The sequence below is a fragment of the Schizosaccharomyces osmophilus genome, chromosome 2, assembly GCF_027921745.1.
Source record: "Schizosaccharomyces osmophilus chromosome 2, complete sequence".
Classification (NCBI taxonomy): Eukaryota; Fungi; Ascomycota; class Schizosaccharomycetes; order Schizosaccharomycetales; family Schizosaccharomycetaceae; genus Schizosaccharomyces; species Schizosaccharomyces osmophilus.
The window spans coordinates 2249944-2265318 of NC_079239.1; the positions used below are offsets into that span (position 1 = coordinate 2249944).

A 15375-nucleotide genomic window follows, 5' to 3' on the forward strand; every position below is an offset into this window, starting at 1 on the left:
GCATGCAGTCCGAAAAATCTTTAGATAAAGTTTGAATACCATGAGAAGAGTTAAATAAGTATATCATATTTAAATTCACATGACTGTATCATTATTTTAAAAGGAGCAAGGAATCCATTATGCAAGTTAAACAAATTCATAGCAAACAAAGTGGCGGTGCGTTTCCAAAAAGCCAAAAATATTTTCTTTGATATAAAGGACAAAATTTAGTTGGAAGATACAACGGATTCAGGCTTCTCTTCGGGTCTGCTGCCAAAGATTGAGCTTCCTACACGCACAGAATCACTGCCGTATTTAATGGCCAACGGAAAGTCCGAACTCATGCCCATCGAGAGTTCGAGAGCAGAGTTGAGTTCCTTTTGAAGTTTGAGACGAAGGTCCGACAACAGCTGAAAGTCTGGATTTTGATCCTGTAGGTGTGAATGAGAAATCGATCCAATTGTCATCAAACCTTGAAGCCGAAGATATTCTAAACTTTGAACAATTTTACATAATTCTAAAGCTTCTGAAGGCATCACTCCAGCTTTGTTCGGTTCCCCGCTAGTATTTATTTGAACATAGACCCGTAAAGGTGTTTGAATGGCTTCACGGGCTTGGTTAACTAAGCGAGCCTTCTTCTCATTATCAATCGTTTCAATTGCATAAAGGTTTTTTACAGAGGCAATTTTCTTGCATTTTTGGCTTTGCATATTGCCGATGAAATGCCATTGTACATCTTTTGGCATCTAGCAAACGAATGTTAATCACGGATTCAGAGTGAGTAGAGCCTTTTATAATTTAGATGCCTTTCATTAACTTACCAAATCGGCCTTGGCTAAGAACTCTTGCATATAATTTTCGCCAAAATGCCGCTGCCCTGCTTCATAAGCTTCCATCAATTGTTCTACTGGATGAAACTTGCTAACAGCTACGAGATTAATCTGTCATTTAGTTAGTTTCTTCAAAAAAAAACAAGAGCACAATTGAGCAACCAATTCTCCTAGGTGAGTTGCCTTGATCATTCAATGCTTTGAATGATATGAATGAGAGCAGGGAAGCAAAAATGAAATAGGAAAGTCGCACAAAAGAAATAGCAAATTTCATGAATTAACGTGAGTTCCAATAAAGTAAGTCTTCTGGTTCTGTAGAGTATCAAATCGTTCATAAAGCATGAATGGAAGATCAGAGGTACATAAGAATATACGAAATGATATTTTTACTCCCGGATCCATCCAGTTTCTAAATGATATTTTCTCTACTTTCTTAGTCTTTAAGAAATCTTAGAACCACGACCCTCTACAAACGGTTTTCATGTATCCGAACGACACAACAATTCCTGCTTCACGCATCCGACATGGCACTCCCAATTGTATAATACTTTTCAGGAAGAGAAAAGAATTGAAAGCAATTCGCATATGCATACACTTACATTTCTTCCGTTTGCACACTGTTGAACTTGCGAACGGACCGATTCCAAACAAGAACGGATAACAGACATTTTTTGAGCTGTGAGAATGAAAAAAAGCAATGTAATATATTTTTATAAATAAAATCGTTCTGATGAACAACAGACTTTCAATGCGAACCCTTTCAGGAGAAACGTAGAGCGTGAAAGCTGGAGGTGAGTATATCATAGTAAATATATACTACAATTTGTTTCTTGTCAAGAAAACAGTAGGAGGAATGAAATGATTCTACGAGTATACAATTTCTGCTTTATATCTGGACTACTATTACGCATTCAGAACGGTTTGATGGTGATTTCAGTCGACACTTTTGAGAAGGGCTTTTTGGAGCTGACATTGTAGAAGGAAAGGCTTTGTGAGAATGCATTCATAGTAGTTGGTACTCAAATTTTTATTTTTCTCATTATTCTGTATTCATTTCACTAGGAAATCATCAAGAAACAAATATGTAGCTATATGCATGACAAGCTTTCAAAAAGGAAACACTCTAGCGAGTATTTTGATTGAAAAGCATTTACGCTTCTTTTGAATTCAAAAGTGAATCCAATCTTTTATCGTTTGTTCTCAAATTTCGGGTCAGTATGTTTGGTACATTCTTTATGAGACATTTCAGTATTGTGCTTATTTCATAACTAGACAAGGAACCTTCCTAGCAGGCCCAAAAATCATTCAGTAAATAAACAGTCAAATGAATGATAAACGGGGATCCCATCAGTTTCCGAAGCAGTTTCATTTCCCGGTCGAACAACCAAGCCGACGTGAAGCCCAATTTCTTGGGCAGCCTGTAACTCTACATAGATTAGCTTCTCAAATGCAAAAGAAGATGATGAAGACGTAAATAGCATACCTTTAATATTGTCACTCAAAAACAACCATTCGCGAGCATCCGAGTCTCCAATGATCTTTTTATAACTAGCGCTTTCCGTCTTTATTCCGGTACTCGTATCAAAGAAACCAGAAAAAAAAGGCAATATATCTCCAAACTCCGTATGGCTGAAATACAATTTTTGTGCAGGAATACTTCCACTGGAATAGATGTAGACTTTGGCTCCGGACCGCAAGGCACGCTCAATAGAAGGAATGACGTCCGGAAATAAGTGAGAAACAAGCTCATTCTTTTTATAACCATCTTTCCAGATCTTGCCTTGCACATGTTTGAAATGACGCTCTTTGCTTCCTTCTGCATGCAGCTTCTGGATCTTGCTCAATGAAGACTCCGGCGAATCGCCTAAAGCTTGCAAATTTTCATCAGTTTTATAATGTTGTTCAATATATTCCTTGTAATGTTTCTCCGCGTAGGTAAACTACATCAATCATTCAGTTAGTAAGTTTTGCTTTTCATGCACTTTAAACATCATTTACCAAGTCATTTTTAACGAAAGAAATACTTCCGACTGTTCCTTCAATGTCCAGCAACAAGTTTTTCGCCATTTGAAGAAAATGTTAAATATGGGTAAAATGGAGTAACTGAACTATGACACTTCTAACCCCATCTGGTCTCGAATCCATTGTAGTCTATGAACACTTATCAATTGCATAGAAATTTATAGACAACATTAACCAGTAATATAAATTTTTTAATAAAGCTTCATTTGGCAGGTATCTAAAATTCTTCCCAAGAATGGAGAATATAGCTTTGTAGTTGCTCATTATCAATACAAACATAAATCTAATTTTACATAAAGTTACTAACTCTCTAGAGGGAGGGCTTTTTAGACTAACTGGTCGACTGGGTTGAGAGTATTCAGTAACAGGGGATGGTCGCAAACATTCGATTGTAAACAAGCATATTTTCAAACTTAGACGGAGAGAGGTTTTTTCTGAGAGTTGAATGCAAAGGGCGTACTCTTTGGAAGCTGAGGAAGCTCTTTTGCAAGTTCCAGTGCCGCCTCTGGCGATGTTTTGTTCATAACAAATAGACCTTGCAGGGAAGCCATACTCGTGTTCTTTCCACATACAACTTCACTTATTTCTGACGACAGCTTGGGATCATCTTTTCCATAGAATCTACGAAACATATCGTGCACCTGCTGAGGGGTGGCATTGCCCAAATATGCTTTGATATCGACACGGCCAGGACGTATCAAAGCGGGATCAAGTATGTCTGGATGATTTGTTGTCATAAATATAATTCGTTCGTCTGCAGACGTTACGCCGTCAACTGCGTTCAAAAGACCACTAAACGTGACGTTGGCACGAAATCCAACTTCGCCGGAACGATCTCTTCCTTGGAAAGCAGAATCAACATCCTCTAGGAGAACAACTGATTTCGGAGGAACATTGGAGAGTAAGTGATTGAGTCTGTCATCACTCAAGCCTCGTTCAGCAAGATTCAAAACACATATATCATAATCCAGTTCACCGGCCAAAGCGTACAGAAAAGAAGTTTTTCCACTTCCCGGCGGGCCGTATAGGAGGTATCCACGGCGGTAGGGTATACCTCGGTCAGCATACCATTGATAGTTACCCAAAAAGTCACGGACATCTTCAGTAATCAGATCTTTTACATCCTTTTCCAAAACAACGCTGGATAAAAGACGCTTGGATCTTGGTGATCCGAATGGCTTCCAGTCAGTAGCCCATGCTGTGTATATTGTGGTTTTGTTTTTTTGAGCAGTATGCATAAATTTTTGAGCTTCCAGAAGCATGTCAGAGAAAATTTCTCGATCTCTGGATAATGTAGTAAGCGTGATGGTTTCCCATGGAGTGCCGGTCGTCAGATCTTGTAGCCGGCTGCTTCGCTGGCGCTCGACTTGAATCCAGCACTTTTTGTATTTAATAATGTGCTTTCCTGGTCCGGGAACGAGTTGGAAGAGACTGCTGGGGGTGGGTTGCTTGGATGAACGAGTGGGAGGATGGAAAATACTTTTGGCGCTTCCTCTTGCTTCAACGGCAAGCTGGTTTGAGTAGCGCTTTGGGACCGTTCCCATCCAATGAAGGAACGCATTGTAGCTTTTTTCTTTACTTGGGATTTCCAGAGAGACCAACATTCTTCGTTTTATGAGACCTGCCCCAGACATGACTCCACGCCGTAAGATTGCCAAACCCGCTCCAAAGCCCATCAAACCTATTCCTGCACTAAAGAAAGAATTTCCGGATAAGATGCTTTGGAGACCATTGGCCGTGTCCGGGTGATTGGTGGCAGAAGATGCCAGCTGGTTCATAATCTTGTTTTGCGAGTGGATGTGAATCGATTTCCGTCAAATGTTAAGAAAAAAGGAAAAAACTTGCTTCTCAGTTCAAAAATACCAACAAAACTGGAAACGTAAAACGAGGACCTAAAAATGAAATGAAAAGGAAGTTTGTAAGAGAGGAGGACAATCTCGCAAAGGACTATTCTAGTTTCAGTAAGAGAAGAGAAAAAAGATCCAAAAAAAAAGTGAATAGAGGTAAAAGAATAACCAAACTAAGGAAAAACATTCCTGTTCGTCGTGAGGACGAAATTTCCCTTCTTCTGTAGAAAACCTTTGGGAACCAGTATCCCGTCGTTCAGTTCATTTACGCAATTTTTTCATACTTTTCCTTTCCTTTTATTGTTATTCCATACAAAAAGAGAAGAGATTATCCAAATTTAAACATTTGAACTCTTACAAAACCTTTACTATTATTTATAGGGAAGAAGGTGAATGAACGAGTCCCGGGTAGCTCAATCGGTTAGAGCGTCTGACTCTTACGAAGGTCATCAGAAGGTTGCGAGTTCGATTCTCGCCTTGGGAGTTCTTTTTATTCCCCATTTCGCGAAGAATTCGCCTTCATTGAGGGTTGTTTTTCTTTTTAGTAAAAAATTACAAAAAAAAGAAAGGTAAAACAATTGTCATGTTTGCGCATTTCATGTTACTCATCCACCCTCAAGCTTCAAGAAACGTTTCCTTCATAATAAAACAAAAAGTTATTCCTCTATGAATATTCATTCTGTATTTAGAAATCATTCCATAAAAAATTTTTTACGCAAGAGAAACGATTCTCTGCTTTTATTTAATTTTATTTAATTTAATTTATTTTTTGTTTTTTAAAAAAAGTAAACAGACATTTGATTTATTTACTAACGATCTGCTACATACATAGTGTCCTTATGTAGTTTAAGCAACTAGAACGATCGCTAACGCTACAAAATCATCCATACATATAATCTCAAACAATCTTATTACGAACAAAAAGTTCCGCAACGACGACGCGAAAAGGCAAATTGCGTGGTAAAGCCATATAAACACATATTTTTTTTTGGAATTCAGCCGTAATTGTTCAAGACAAATTGAACTTTTGGTTTGTTCCCGTCCTTGGAACACTTTCTGGTCATATATCAAAAGGAATTGCAAATTGAACTTGTTTATGAGCCTTTTAGCAGACTTTCGCGAAAAAGTGTTCGGATTTGTTAGGGTGCTTTATTTTTAATTTGCGTTCATTGGTAATCTTCGGTAAGTAACGCTATACGTAAGGATAGCCGTGTGAGGTTAGGATTATTTTAAGAGCGATGAAAAGGGAATAATACTCTTTAGGAAGATATGGGGACAAGGAATTGTTATAAGGAGTTGATTGTATTATATAATGAATTCTTGTTCATTATTAATGTGTTTTTGTTTTCCTAAAGAGTGTTCCTTTCTCTTCTCTTGCATCGGGTCCTGGAACGAATGTCTATGAAAGACTGTGTCGGCTAACTTGCTATAGACCTTGTTGCAGTATGGGTAGAATCACGGAAATCCTTACGAACCGCTACCATGAACTTGTAGATTGGCGAGCAAAAAGCCCTCACATTCCTTTTGTTCAACGTCTGCGCCATTTCACTTGGAGTTGGTTTGCTGTTACAATGGCAACTGGTGGTATTGGCCTAGTCATTGGTACGCTTCCCTACAGATTTTATGGACTAAACACCATTGGTAAAATTGTATACATCTTAGATATCTTTCTCTTGGCCCTGTTTTGTAGCCTCATGATTGCTCGATTCATAATATACCATGATACTTTTATGGGTTCATGGAGACATTTCCAGGAAAAATTCTTCATAGCTACTTGTCTGTTATCCTTTTCAACATTCATTGACATGTTTGCTGTTTATGCTAAACCGTCCACGGGAGAATGGATGGTATGGGTAATTCGTATTTACTATTACATTTATATCGCCGTTACCTTTTTATACGGGATATTTGCTTACTATACCGTGTTTCGGGATCATGTGTTCACCTTGGAAACCGCTGCTCCTTCTTGGATTTTACCAATTTTCCCATGTATGATTGGCGGTGTTATCGCAGGCGCTGTTCTTACTACGCAGCCGTCGCCTCAAATGAAAAACATGGTGATTGTCGGTATCATGTTTCAAGGTCTCGGTTTCTGGGTATACCTCATGACTTTTTCTGTCATGCTGCTTCGTTTGTTCACTGTTGGATTCCCGGCTGCAAGCGAGAGGCCCGCCATGTTTATCCTTACAGGTCCTCCTGGTTTCACAGGTTTGGCCTTAATTAACTTGGCCCGCGGTGCCGTTGCTACCCGTCCGAATATCTTTAGAAGTCCCCACTCGTCAGAATATTTTGAGTTTGTTAGTACTTTTTTGGCTATTTTCATCTGGGGCCTCGGTGCTTGGATCTGGTGTCTTTGTTTGGTTACTTTGCTCGCTGGAATATTTAGTCATGCTCCTATGAAATTTAGTAATACTTGGTTTGCTTTGATTTTCTCAAACGTCGGTTTCGTTATCTTGACATGCCGAATCGGAGAAGAGATTGATTCCAAGGCGTTTACACTATTTGGTCACATTATTTCCGTTGCTTTATGTATCGTATGGCTCATATTAATGTATTTGATGATTCGTGCTTTCCTTGTAAACGATATCATGTATCCAGGGAAAGACGAAGACGCAAAGAAACCAGCTGAGACCAGAACAATGGCTGTGGAACCGGAAAGGTTTGGAATTCCCAAGGATTTATCTGAGCATGAGCTGGACCTTGCATCTGCAAATCGTCACGCTACAGAAGATCATCGTGATCAAGAGCCTCCTACTGTTGCTACTACTCGGCAATAAACTTAACCTTCCGCTAAGTTCGTAAAAACAGGTTGTTTAAACCGATTGATTACTATCTTTTTTATTCGTCTTTATCTTGTTAAACGTCCCTTTATTTTGTGGGCTTATTTTGTTCTTTGTTTTTATGTTAATAAAAAAGAGATGATATGTAATTGAGGGTCTCTCCTAAAACAATAAAATAAACAGTGTTCTATGCCACTTATTTAGAGGCTTTTAAAACATAAAACGATTTTTGGGATACTTATAGGTTTTTTAAAAAATGAAACTACTTCACTATAACATTCAGTTTTGTGATATTGAAACAACGTTCATTAATAAATCTCGTTTTTTAACTCGGATAATCATACATGTATAAACGATTCGCATCGTTCACCATTTTTTCAGAACCTCAACGTAAATTACAAGAAATCACGGATCATAACAAGAAGATGAAAATTCATTAAATACAGGAAAGAAGTATTGAAGCAATTGTGCGCAAATAGTATATATATAATCATGAAAATAAAGCAAACGTAAAGAGGAACAGAACGGAAACATTGTAGCATCAACTAATATGAAATCTTTAGGGTTGATAACATGAAAATGAAACCCTCACAGAAGTCTGATGCTCTTAATCCTAATCCTGATCAATTAGCTGGAAGCCAAAATGACTGAAGGAAACTGTAGCCGAAACACAAGTAAGTTGTTCATCGTTAGCATTGTAAGCCTTGGCAACAACATAATAGCGTCCTGGAGGTATAGCCCACGGCAATGAAATAGTAGCTTCTTTCTTAATGACCCCAGCTTCTACTGGACATTCAACATCTGCTAATTCGTATGCTTGTTCGCAAATATCTAAGCGCTCTCTCACAATAGGGACAAAGCCATATTTGACAACAATTTCAACGTAGCTTCCATTGAGGACAGTCGTGCCAACGTCCACTTGGCCCTGAATTGTAAGGTTTTTGCCGGCTTTAGGAGGGTTTGGAAGAAGATTGATGTAATCAATTGTGACATGGTCACTTTCACGGTCCCAATCCGAGCAATAACTTGCGGGATTCGCTCCCGGAATTTTGTTGCCCTGAACAGTCAAATCTTCATCGACTGGATTAAATTTAGATGCCGAAAACCAAGAGCTGGCTGAAATGAAATAGGGGAAACAGGAGAGTAAGCAAATAGCACCAAAGAACTTCATCTTTGCAGGAACGGAAAGGAAATTTGAAGACAGAAGGAATAAACAACGTTAAAGATGTGATTCGAAGTAGAGAAACAATAAAAAACCAATGTCTTCTAACCTTGAAAGCTTTTATCTAATATAAAAATGAAAAAAAAACAAGAAAAAAGGTCGTCTATGTAGACAAAAAATTGAGTTTTGAAAGTGTCGGAACGGTTTTATAAAACGGAAGACAAGGGTGCTTAACAATTATCTGCTATTCAAGTCTTTATTGAAATCCTGCTTTAAATAAAATAGATCTCTCAAAACAATACCCTTTAGGAATTCCTCAATGGTTTGTACGAAAGACAATGGTGGTAGATGGTAAGTTCGTAAATGGCTAATGAAGTAAGTAAACAAACAGGTTTATATACAATAGTGGCTAGAAGCGAAACAAATTAATCAATTTTAATTGTTAGTTTTTGATTGATAGACAAAAAATAAAACATGACTATAAAGTATTTTCGAAAATCATGCAGTTCATTTGAATGAAAAGCAATTGCATTTCCGCTAGTAAATTAAGCCATTTTAAGATAGAAGTCATAAAATATATATAAATAAAACATAAGAAGTGATTTAAAAATGGATCAAATAAGACATATGTAAGTCAACGGTTACGGAAGTCCTTTCTTTGGAGATTTCGAGCTGACCCTAACTGAAGATTTCATTTCAATGAATTGCAGCAAGAGCATTCATAAAATCATATAAAACTTAGTAAAAATATGGATTTTTAACTTTTCTACTTCCAAAAGGACGAATAATTACCTTTTCTTTACGCTTTTGCAAATGAATTCTGCTTTCGAAATAAGAACCGAAACATAACGTCATATAATAAGCTTTACGTAGCCGAGTATACAGCAGTATGCACAATAAAAAATGTGTAGCAGAACGCAAATTAACATAACATTTCTGAATACACCTTTCCTAAACACAGGAAGAGGTCAAGAGAAGTTAGACGACACAAATCTTACAGTTGCAATAAGAGTAGATTCTTTTAACTTTTCTTACAGACATTGCTTTTTATTTCTTTTCTTTTTGAAGGCTATACGGTGTTGTATTTACACGGGACACGCTCCGATTGTTGGATTCAACCAAGACACCTCAATTTCATTTTTGCATTTTGCTCATTTGTATAAATATTCAGGATGTTTAAAGGAGGTAGGTGACTTCAATGGTTAATAATTTGTTTGCTAACGCGTCAGGTGCTTGGAAAAATACAGAGGTATACAGAAAGATTGCATATATTTACTGAAAGTAATACTAACGAATTGGTGAACAGGATGAGATTTTAAAGGTACGAAAAATCTTTTTTATTTTTCGTTCTTTTATAATTATGCTAACGTTTTTAGGCTGCGGTCAGTAAATACGGAAAAAACCAGTGGGCTCGAATTAGTTCTTTGCTGGTTCGCAAAACCCCCAAACAATGCAAGGCCCGCTGGTACGAATGGATTGATCCTAGCATTAAAAAGGTAACTCGCTCTATATCTAAGCTTCTCCGTCTCTCTGCCTTTTTGGATGTGTAGAGAATTCCTATGCAGGCGGGACTTGGAAGTTTAAACACAAGCAGTTGCTAACGTTTCGATGAATTTAGACAGAATGGAGCCGTGAAGAAGATGAAAAGCTGCTACATTTGGCCAAGCTGTTGCCGACGCAGTGGCGGACGATCGCTCCTATTGTAGGCCGTACTGCTACTCAGTGCCTAGAAAGGTATCAGAAACTTTTAGATGACTTGGAAGCTCGGGAAAATGAAGAGCTTGGTCTTACTACTGGTGAGGGTGCGGAAGCTGCTCCTCCTGTCAATGATCCTAATTCACGGCTTCGCTTTGGAGACGCTGAGCCCAACTTAGAAACCCTTCCGGCCCTACCAGATGCCATTGATATGGATGAGGATGAAAAGGAAATGTTGAGTGAAGCTCGTGCTCGTCTTGCAAATACACAAGGAAAAAAGGCTAAGCGCAAGGACCGTGAAAAACAATTGGAACTTACGAAACGACTTTCTCAATTGCAAAAGCGTCGTGAGTTAAAGGCTGCTGGTGTAAAGTAAGGAATTATCAATTGCTATTGGAAAGTAACTAAGCTAACCTTAATCTAGCATTAAACTCAACCGAAGAAGGAAAAACGAAATGGATTATAATGCTTCAATTCCATTCGAAAAAAAGCCTGCCATTGGGTTCTACGATACTTCCGAAGAAGACCGTAAGAATTTACGAGATAGGCAAAATGAAAATCAAAAACTTTTGGAACGTGGTCTGAAGAGTAAAGAAAGCATAAATGATCGCGGACATTTTGAGCGACCAAAGCCTGCCGAAAAAGCAAAACGACCCAATAATGATGCTCATGATGAGAAAATGAGACGTTTAGCTGAAGCCGAGCAGACGAGTAAAAGACGGAAATTAAATTTACCGGCACCACAGGTCAATGAGGATGAGCTGGATAAGGTAGTCAAACTGGGATTCGCTGGTGACCGTGCACGTTCCATGGCTGATACGACAACAGCTGCAGGCCACAGTACTGGATTGGTTGGTAATTACTCTCAACTCGAGCGATCCACACAATTACGTACTCCCCGTAGTGGTGCTTTAGAAGGAAAAGAAGACGCACTTTTAGTTGAAGCGAGGAATCAGTTATTGAAAAACCGAGAACAGTCATCGTTGTTGGGAGAAGAAAACACTCCATTAGATTCTGGAGGTACCGGATTTTCCAGTGCTAAACCCGAACGTTCTGCTGCAGGTACAGCTCTTGAAGGGTTACCTTACAGCCAGGCCACTCCTTATCGTACACCACGTGATACATTTGCGATTAATAAAGCTAGTCAAAATGCTCAGGCTATTGCTGACACAAAAGCTAAAAAATTAAGGGCAAAAGAATTAATGAGTTTACTTGCCAAACTACCAAAGCCTAGAGATGATTATGAATTAATAGAACCTAGATTTGCTGATGAAACAGAAGAATTACCAGAGGAGAATATGGAGGAAGATGCCGCTGATCGTGAACGTCGTATTCAGGAACACTTGGCACATATGGATCGATTAGCTCAAGAGCGCCAATCGCAGGTCATACAAAAAGGTCTGCCTAGGCCCAACATTATTCAACCATCTTCTTGGAAAAGGGCATGCAAAAGTGACTCTTCTGCAGAAAGCCTTGTGTTTCAAGAATTGTTTGCACTTGCTGCATCTGATGGCATCAGCCATCCTACCAGCAGCATGAAAATAAAAGAAAAGATAAAGAAGGTTGAAGAGTTGCCTAATTCTGAGTTGAACAAGTGTAAGGCAATGGTATTACAAGAAATGGAATTCGCGCAAGACAAATTAGAAAAGAATGCGTTTGATAAAGACTTTTTGGAAGCTCACGACTCTATTCATAATACATCCAATTTATTGCCTGGATTAGTAGTTTATGAAGAAGATGACGAAGATGTTCAAAGCGCCGAAAAAATCTATACATTTATACTCCATAAAAGTCTTGCACAAGATGCCATTTCCTGCAATAGATTAGAAAATGTGGTAGGAGAGCGTTTACAAACATTGTTGGAAAGATCTAGCTTTTTATTATCAAAAATTTCCCATGCACATCAAGCTTTGGAGATGGAAAAAAGAAACCTTTCTTGTTACGAAATGCTTTGGAAGCAGGAGTCGGAAAATGCTCCTCACCGCTTAGAAGTTTTGGAACGGGAAGTGAGCTTTATTTCACAGATTAATACTTATGCTCAACAAGAGTACGCATTGCGGGTACAAAGTCATTAAATTAATCAAGAACTATGATGGACACGCATTAGATAGCATGATGAATATATTCTATTATAATGCATATCAACGTATATAAATTCATAAATTACTAGTGGAAGCCATAAAAGGAGAGAAGGAGATAAGGTTAGTCGGATCCAGCTTATAAATAGATGATCCAAGACAAGGAAAAGTAAAATAAAAAGAGAGGATAAGCCGCCAAGAACTTCTTATTGACAAGGTTGGAATTTTGCAATACGCCTAGAGAAGCAAAAGTAGCCCACGCATACATAGCTACGTTAACAGGTATGCGAATATAAAGTTGATCGAGAAAAGAACAAACGGCTGAAGAGATTACGAGGGGGAATGAAGAGTAACCAAGGATACAAATAGACTGGAAAATGCTAATGTTAGCACCCAAGAGTTTGATGTTTAAAGAACAGATAGCCTCGCCAAACCAAATGAGAGCAAAGACAACCGTAAAAATAGATTCTCGATCTGCTCTTGATGCAGGAAGAGCAAGGCATAAAGATATAACCAGAGAGAATATTAAAGGCCCCCATAAGTCCCAATCTCTCAACACTTGGGCATTTTTGGGATACAGGATGTAAATTAGTTTTTCGCCGATTGCTCGAAATTCGTTAAGCAAAGTAACTCGAATAGGTTCATCTAATGTATCGCCGCCTGTATATCTAGTTTCAACAACCGATTCACCAGCAAACGTATCAGGTTCTACAGGTCTTGTTTCAACGTCGAAACTAGATTGAACTGGATCCATACGAAGCAAATTCTCCGCTTCATCTTGCTCAATTTCTACATTAGGCTTATTAAAATCTGTCATCTTTCGATTGGATTCGAGGTTTTATTAGAGACTTTCTTTACAAGTACAAAAGTTGAGCTGCAGTGGGAAATTGGTTTTACGAACACTAACCCAAACATCATTATCCTTACTATGGAAATAATCTCTTGAATTTTTGCAGAATTGCTATTTCTATGTATGTTATTTTAGATTCTTTTTTAAACTATCATTTCATTTAAGATGTCAGATTAAGAAAAAGAGAGACAATGAATATCATGCTTCTAACTATCCAAAGGTTATAGTCAACTCATCACTATACATATTTTGTTAGCAGAGAGCAAGCAGGAAGCCATGAAGCTTCACAAACATTAATGAATAGATAGATGACGCTGAAAAAGACCAGCTCAATTATGAGACGCGCATCTCGGAAAAGAATGACCGATTGCATAAATATCCTCCATAACCAATTTTTTTTTTTTTTTTTTGTGTAAATAAATTAAATAATAAAACCTTAGAAGATGACTTCCTGGTATAAACAGGGATTAGCATAATGATATAAATAGAAAACGAGCATAGACCCTAACTGTGTTTCTTTCATCTCATGTAGATACAAACAAATTAAAAAATACAATACCAACTGACTTCGTTCATAACATATTTAGCCAAGAGTTTATAATTAGAGCGTAGCACAGAAGGCGTTCAGGAATGGTAAATTTTTGTCGGTCCTTGGTTCTATGTAATTAAGAAAGGGAGAACGGTTTTGAAAATAACATATTTCAATAGAAGATTTATCATTTAAATGGGAGCAAGAATTTCTTTGGGATCGCCAACACCGTCTGAATTGATGGCAAAAATGGCTTCGCTTTCAGGAAGGCATGGACTGTCGTAAATTTTACATATTCTTTGCTCACCACGTCCTTTCCGCAAGGAAAGACGAGTCGTACTCGAGTGGGCAAGGATATTACCACCAATAGGCTTTTTGGGATCGGGGTTGAAAGAGATGCCATCGACTTGGGCCACTACTTGGTTGGTAATCACAACGGCAATCCCAAACTCATCTGCTAATCGTTGAAGTGTACGCATAAAACGAGCAAGGTGCATTTGACGAGCAGACAACTCACCACGGCCAGAAAAATCCGTACGATACAAAGCAGTACAACTATCCACGACGAGCATCGAAAACCGTGATTCTGACATCATATTGGCTGCTTGCTGCAATAATTCAAGCTGGTGATCGGCGTTGTATGCACGAGCATAAGCAACATTGTCTAAGACTTCTTCGCCATTCAATCCATATCGATCAGCAACGGCCAAAAGGCGGACAGGACGAAATGTACCTTCCGTATCGATATACAAACACTTTCCTTCTCCACCACCCATATCAATTGGCAATTGGCAAGTAACGGCTAAAGTATGACAGATTTGACTTTTACCAGTACGAAATTCACCGAATAATTCAGTAATGCTACCTGTTTCAACTCCACCTTGTAAGAGGGTGTCCAATTGCTTGGATCCCGTTGTAATAGTGATTAACTCGCTTCTTCGAATATGATATTCCGTTGCTGTCGTAAATCCCATGGGAACAAGCTTACTAGCTTCACCTAGCAGTTTGTCGGCCTTAGCTTCGGAAATACCTTTGATCAAAAGCAATTGTCGCTTGGGAGTGTAAGCAATCGATTCTACCGTATAGTAGCCTGAGTCATGGATTTTCTTAATATCAGTAGACGTGATTCCGTTTCCTTCAAGCATTTGAAGAGGCATGGGTCCTGCAATTCCTTCTTCTTCGGTTTCAACGTTTACATCGTCGTTGTAGTCAGGACCCCCGTTAGCAGGAGGAGCAGCATTGCCTACATTCGCATCATTCGGCTCATTGAGACGTACTTCTACCTCTGTATCGCCCATTCTCTCAGTATTTCGTTACTTCGACTCAGTTCAAATGAAGGTATAGCAAAATTAAGCAAAAGAATGTCGAAATAAGGCACTTGCGCCAGCTGTTCTTTCAAAGAAACCCGTCTTTAGGGTATTGGTTTTAGACAAAAAAATCCAATGTGCATACTATTAAAACGCGTCTACGCGTTTCTTCATTAGCGTACTATTATGAGCTTTGTTACAAATGAATTGTTAGGGTAGGGTATGAAAGAAGATAGTCACATGAGTCGAAACTAAACACTAGATCGGAACGAAACGCTCGCGTTGCACATACAACA

At 38.5% G+C, this 15375-nt stretch overlaps 8 protein-coding genes and 1 non-coding gene across 9 annotated transcripts; 3 read left to right on the forward strand and 6 right to left on the reverse strand.

Moving 5' to 3' along the window:
* Window positions 1-206: 206 nt before the first annotated feature.
* SOMG_03523 (pyridoxal phosphate homeostasis protein) lies at window positions 207-1477 on the reverse strand (the record flags this gene model as incomplete). The annotated part of the gene is made up of 3 exons (XM_056182313.1): window positions 207-725; window positions 801-920; window positions 1409-1477. The coding sequence occupies 3 exons, from the start codon at window positions 1475-1477 to the stop codon at window positions 207-209; spliced, it is 708 nt and encodes a 235-aa protein (XP_056037725.1).
* A 633-nt stretch (window positions 1478-2110) lies between these two features.
* Window positions 2111-2876, reverse strand: utr4 (methionine salvage haloacid dehalogenase-like hydrolase Utr4; the record flags this gene model as incomplete). Its single annotated transcript, XM_056182314.1, has 3 exons — window positions 2111-2235; window positions 2293-2749; window positions 2808-2876. 3 exons carry the CDS (start codon window positions 2874-2876, stop codon window positions 2111-2113), a joined length of 651 nt encoding a protein of 216 aa, XP_056037761.1.
* Window positions 2877-3244: 368 nt separating this feature from the next.
* bcs1 (mitochondrial Rieske ISP assembly ATPase Bcs1) lies at window positions 3245-4609 on the reverse strand (the record flags this gene model as incomplete). The annotated part of the gene is made up of 1 exon (XM_056182315.1): window positions 3245-4609. The coding sequence occupies one exon, from the start codon at window positions 4607-4609 to the stop codon at window positions 3245-3247; it is 1365 nt and encodes a 454-aa protein (XP_056038014.1).
* A 471-nt stretch (window positions 4610-5080) lies between these two features.
* SOMG_20185 lies at window positions 5081-5162 on the forward strand. The gene is given in 2 exon segments: window positions 5081-5118; window positions 5127-5162. It is a non-coding gene; the product is annotated as a tRNA-Lys (tRNA).
* Window positions 5163-6123: 961 nt separating this feature from the next.
* mae1 (plasma membrane malate/succinate:proton symporter Mae1) lies at window positions 6124-7455 on the forward strand (the record flags this gene model as incomplete). Its single annotated transcript, XM_056182316.1, has 1 exon — window positions 6124-7455. The coding sequence occupies one exon, from the start codon at window positions 6124-6126 to the stop codon at window positions 7453-7455; it is 1332 nt and encodes a 443-aa protein (XP_056038013.1).
* Window positions 7456-8071: 616 nt separating this feature from the next.
* Window positions 8072-8629, reverse strand: npc2 (Niemann-Pick disease type C2 protein hE1-like protein Npc2; the record flags this gene model as incomplete). The annotated part of the gene is made up of 1 exon (XM_056182317.1): window positions 8072-8629. The coding sequence occupies one exon, from the start codon at window positions 8627-8629 to the stop codon at window positions 8072-8074; it is 558 nt and encodes a 185-aa protein (XP_056038012.1).
* Window positions 8630-9792: 1163 nt separating this feature from the next.
* On the forward strand, window positions 9793-12390 carry cdc5 (Prp19 complex subunit Cdc5; the record flags this gene model as incomplete). Its single annotated transcript, XM_056182318.1, has 5 exons — window positions 9793-9805; window positions 9850-9869; window positions 9997-10116; window positions 10239-10687; window positions 10740-12390. The coding sequence occupies 5 exons, from the start codon at window positions 9793-9795 to the stop codon at window positions 12388-12390; spliced, it is 2253 nt and encodes a 750-aa protein (XP_056038640.1).
* Window positions 12391-12532: 142 nt separating this feature from the next.
* On the reverse strand, window positions 12533-13210 carry SOMG_03529 (Rab GTPase binding; the record flags this gene model as incomplete). Its single annotated transcript, XM_056182319.1, has 1 exon — window positions 12533-13210. One exon carries the CDS (start codon window positions 13208-13210, stop codon window positions 12533-12535), a length of 678 nt encoding a protein of 225 aa, XP_056037775.1.
* Window positions 13211-13963: 753 nt separating this feature from the next.
* Window positions 13964-15070, reverse strand: rad51 (RecA family recombinase Rad51/Rhp51; the record flags this gene model as incomplete). Its single annotated transcript, XM_056182320.1, has 1 exon — window positions 13964-15070. The coding sequence occupies one exon, from the start codon at window positions 15068-15070 to the stop codon at window positions 13964-13966; it is 1107 nt and encodes a 368-aa protein (XP_056037793.1).
* Between the last annotated feature and the right edge of the window lie 305 nt (window positions 15071-15375).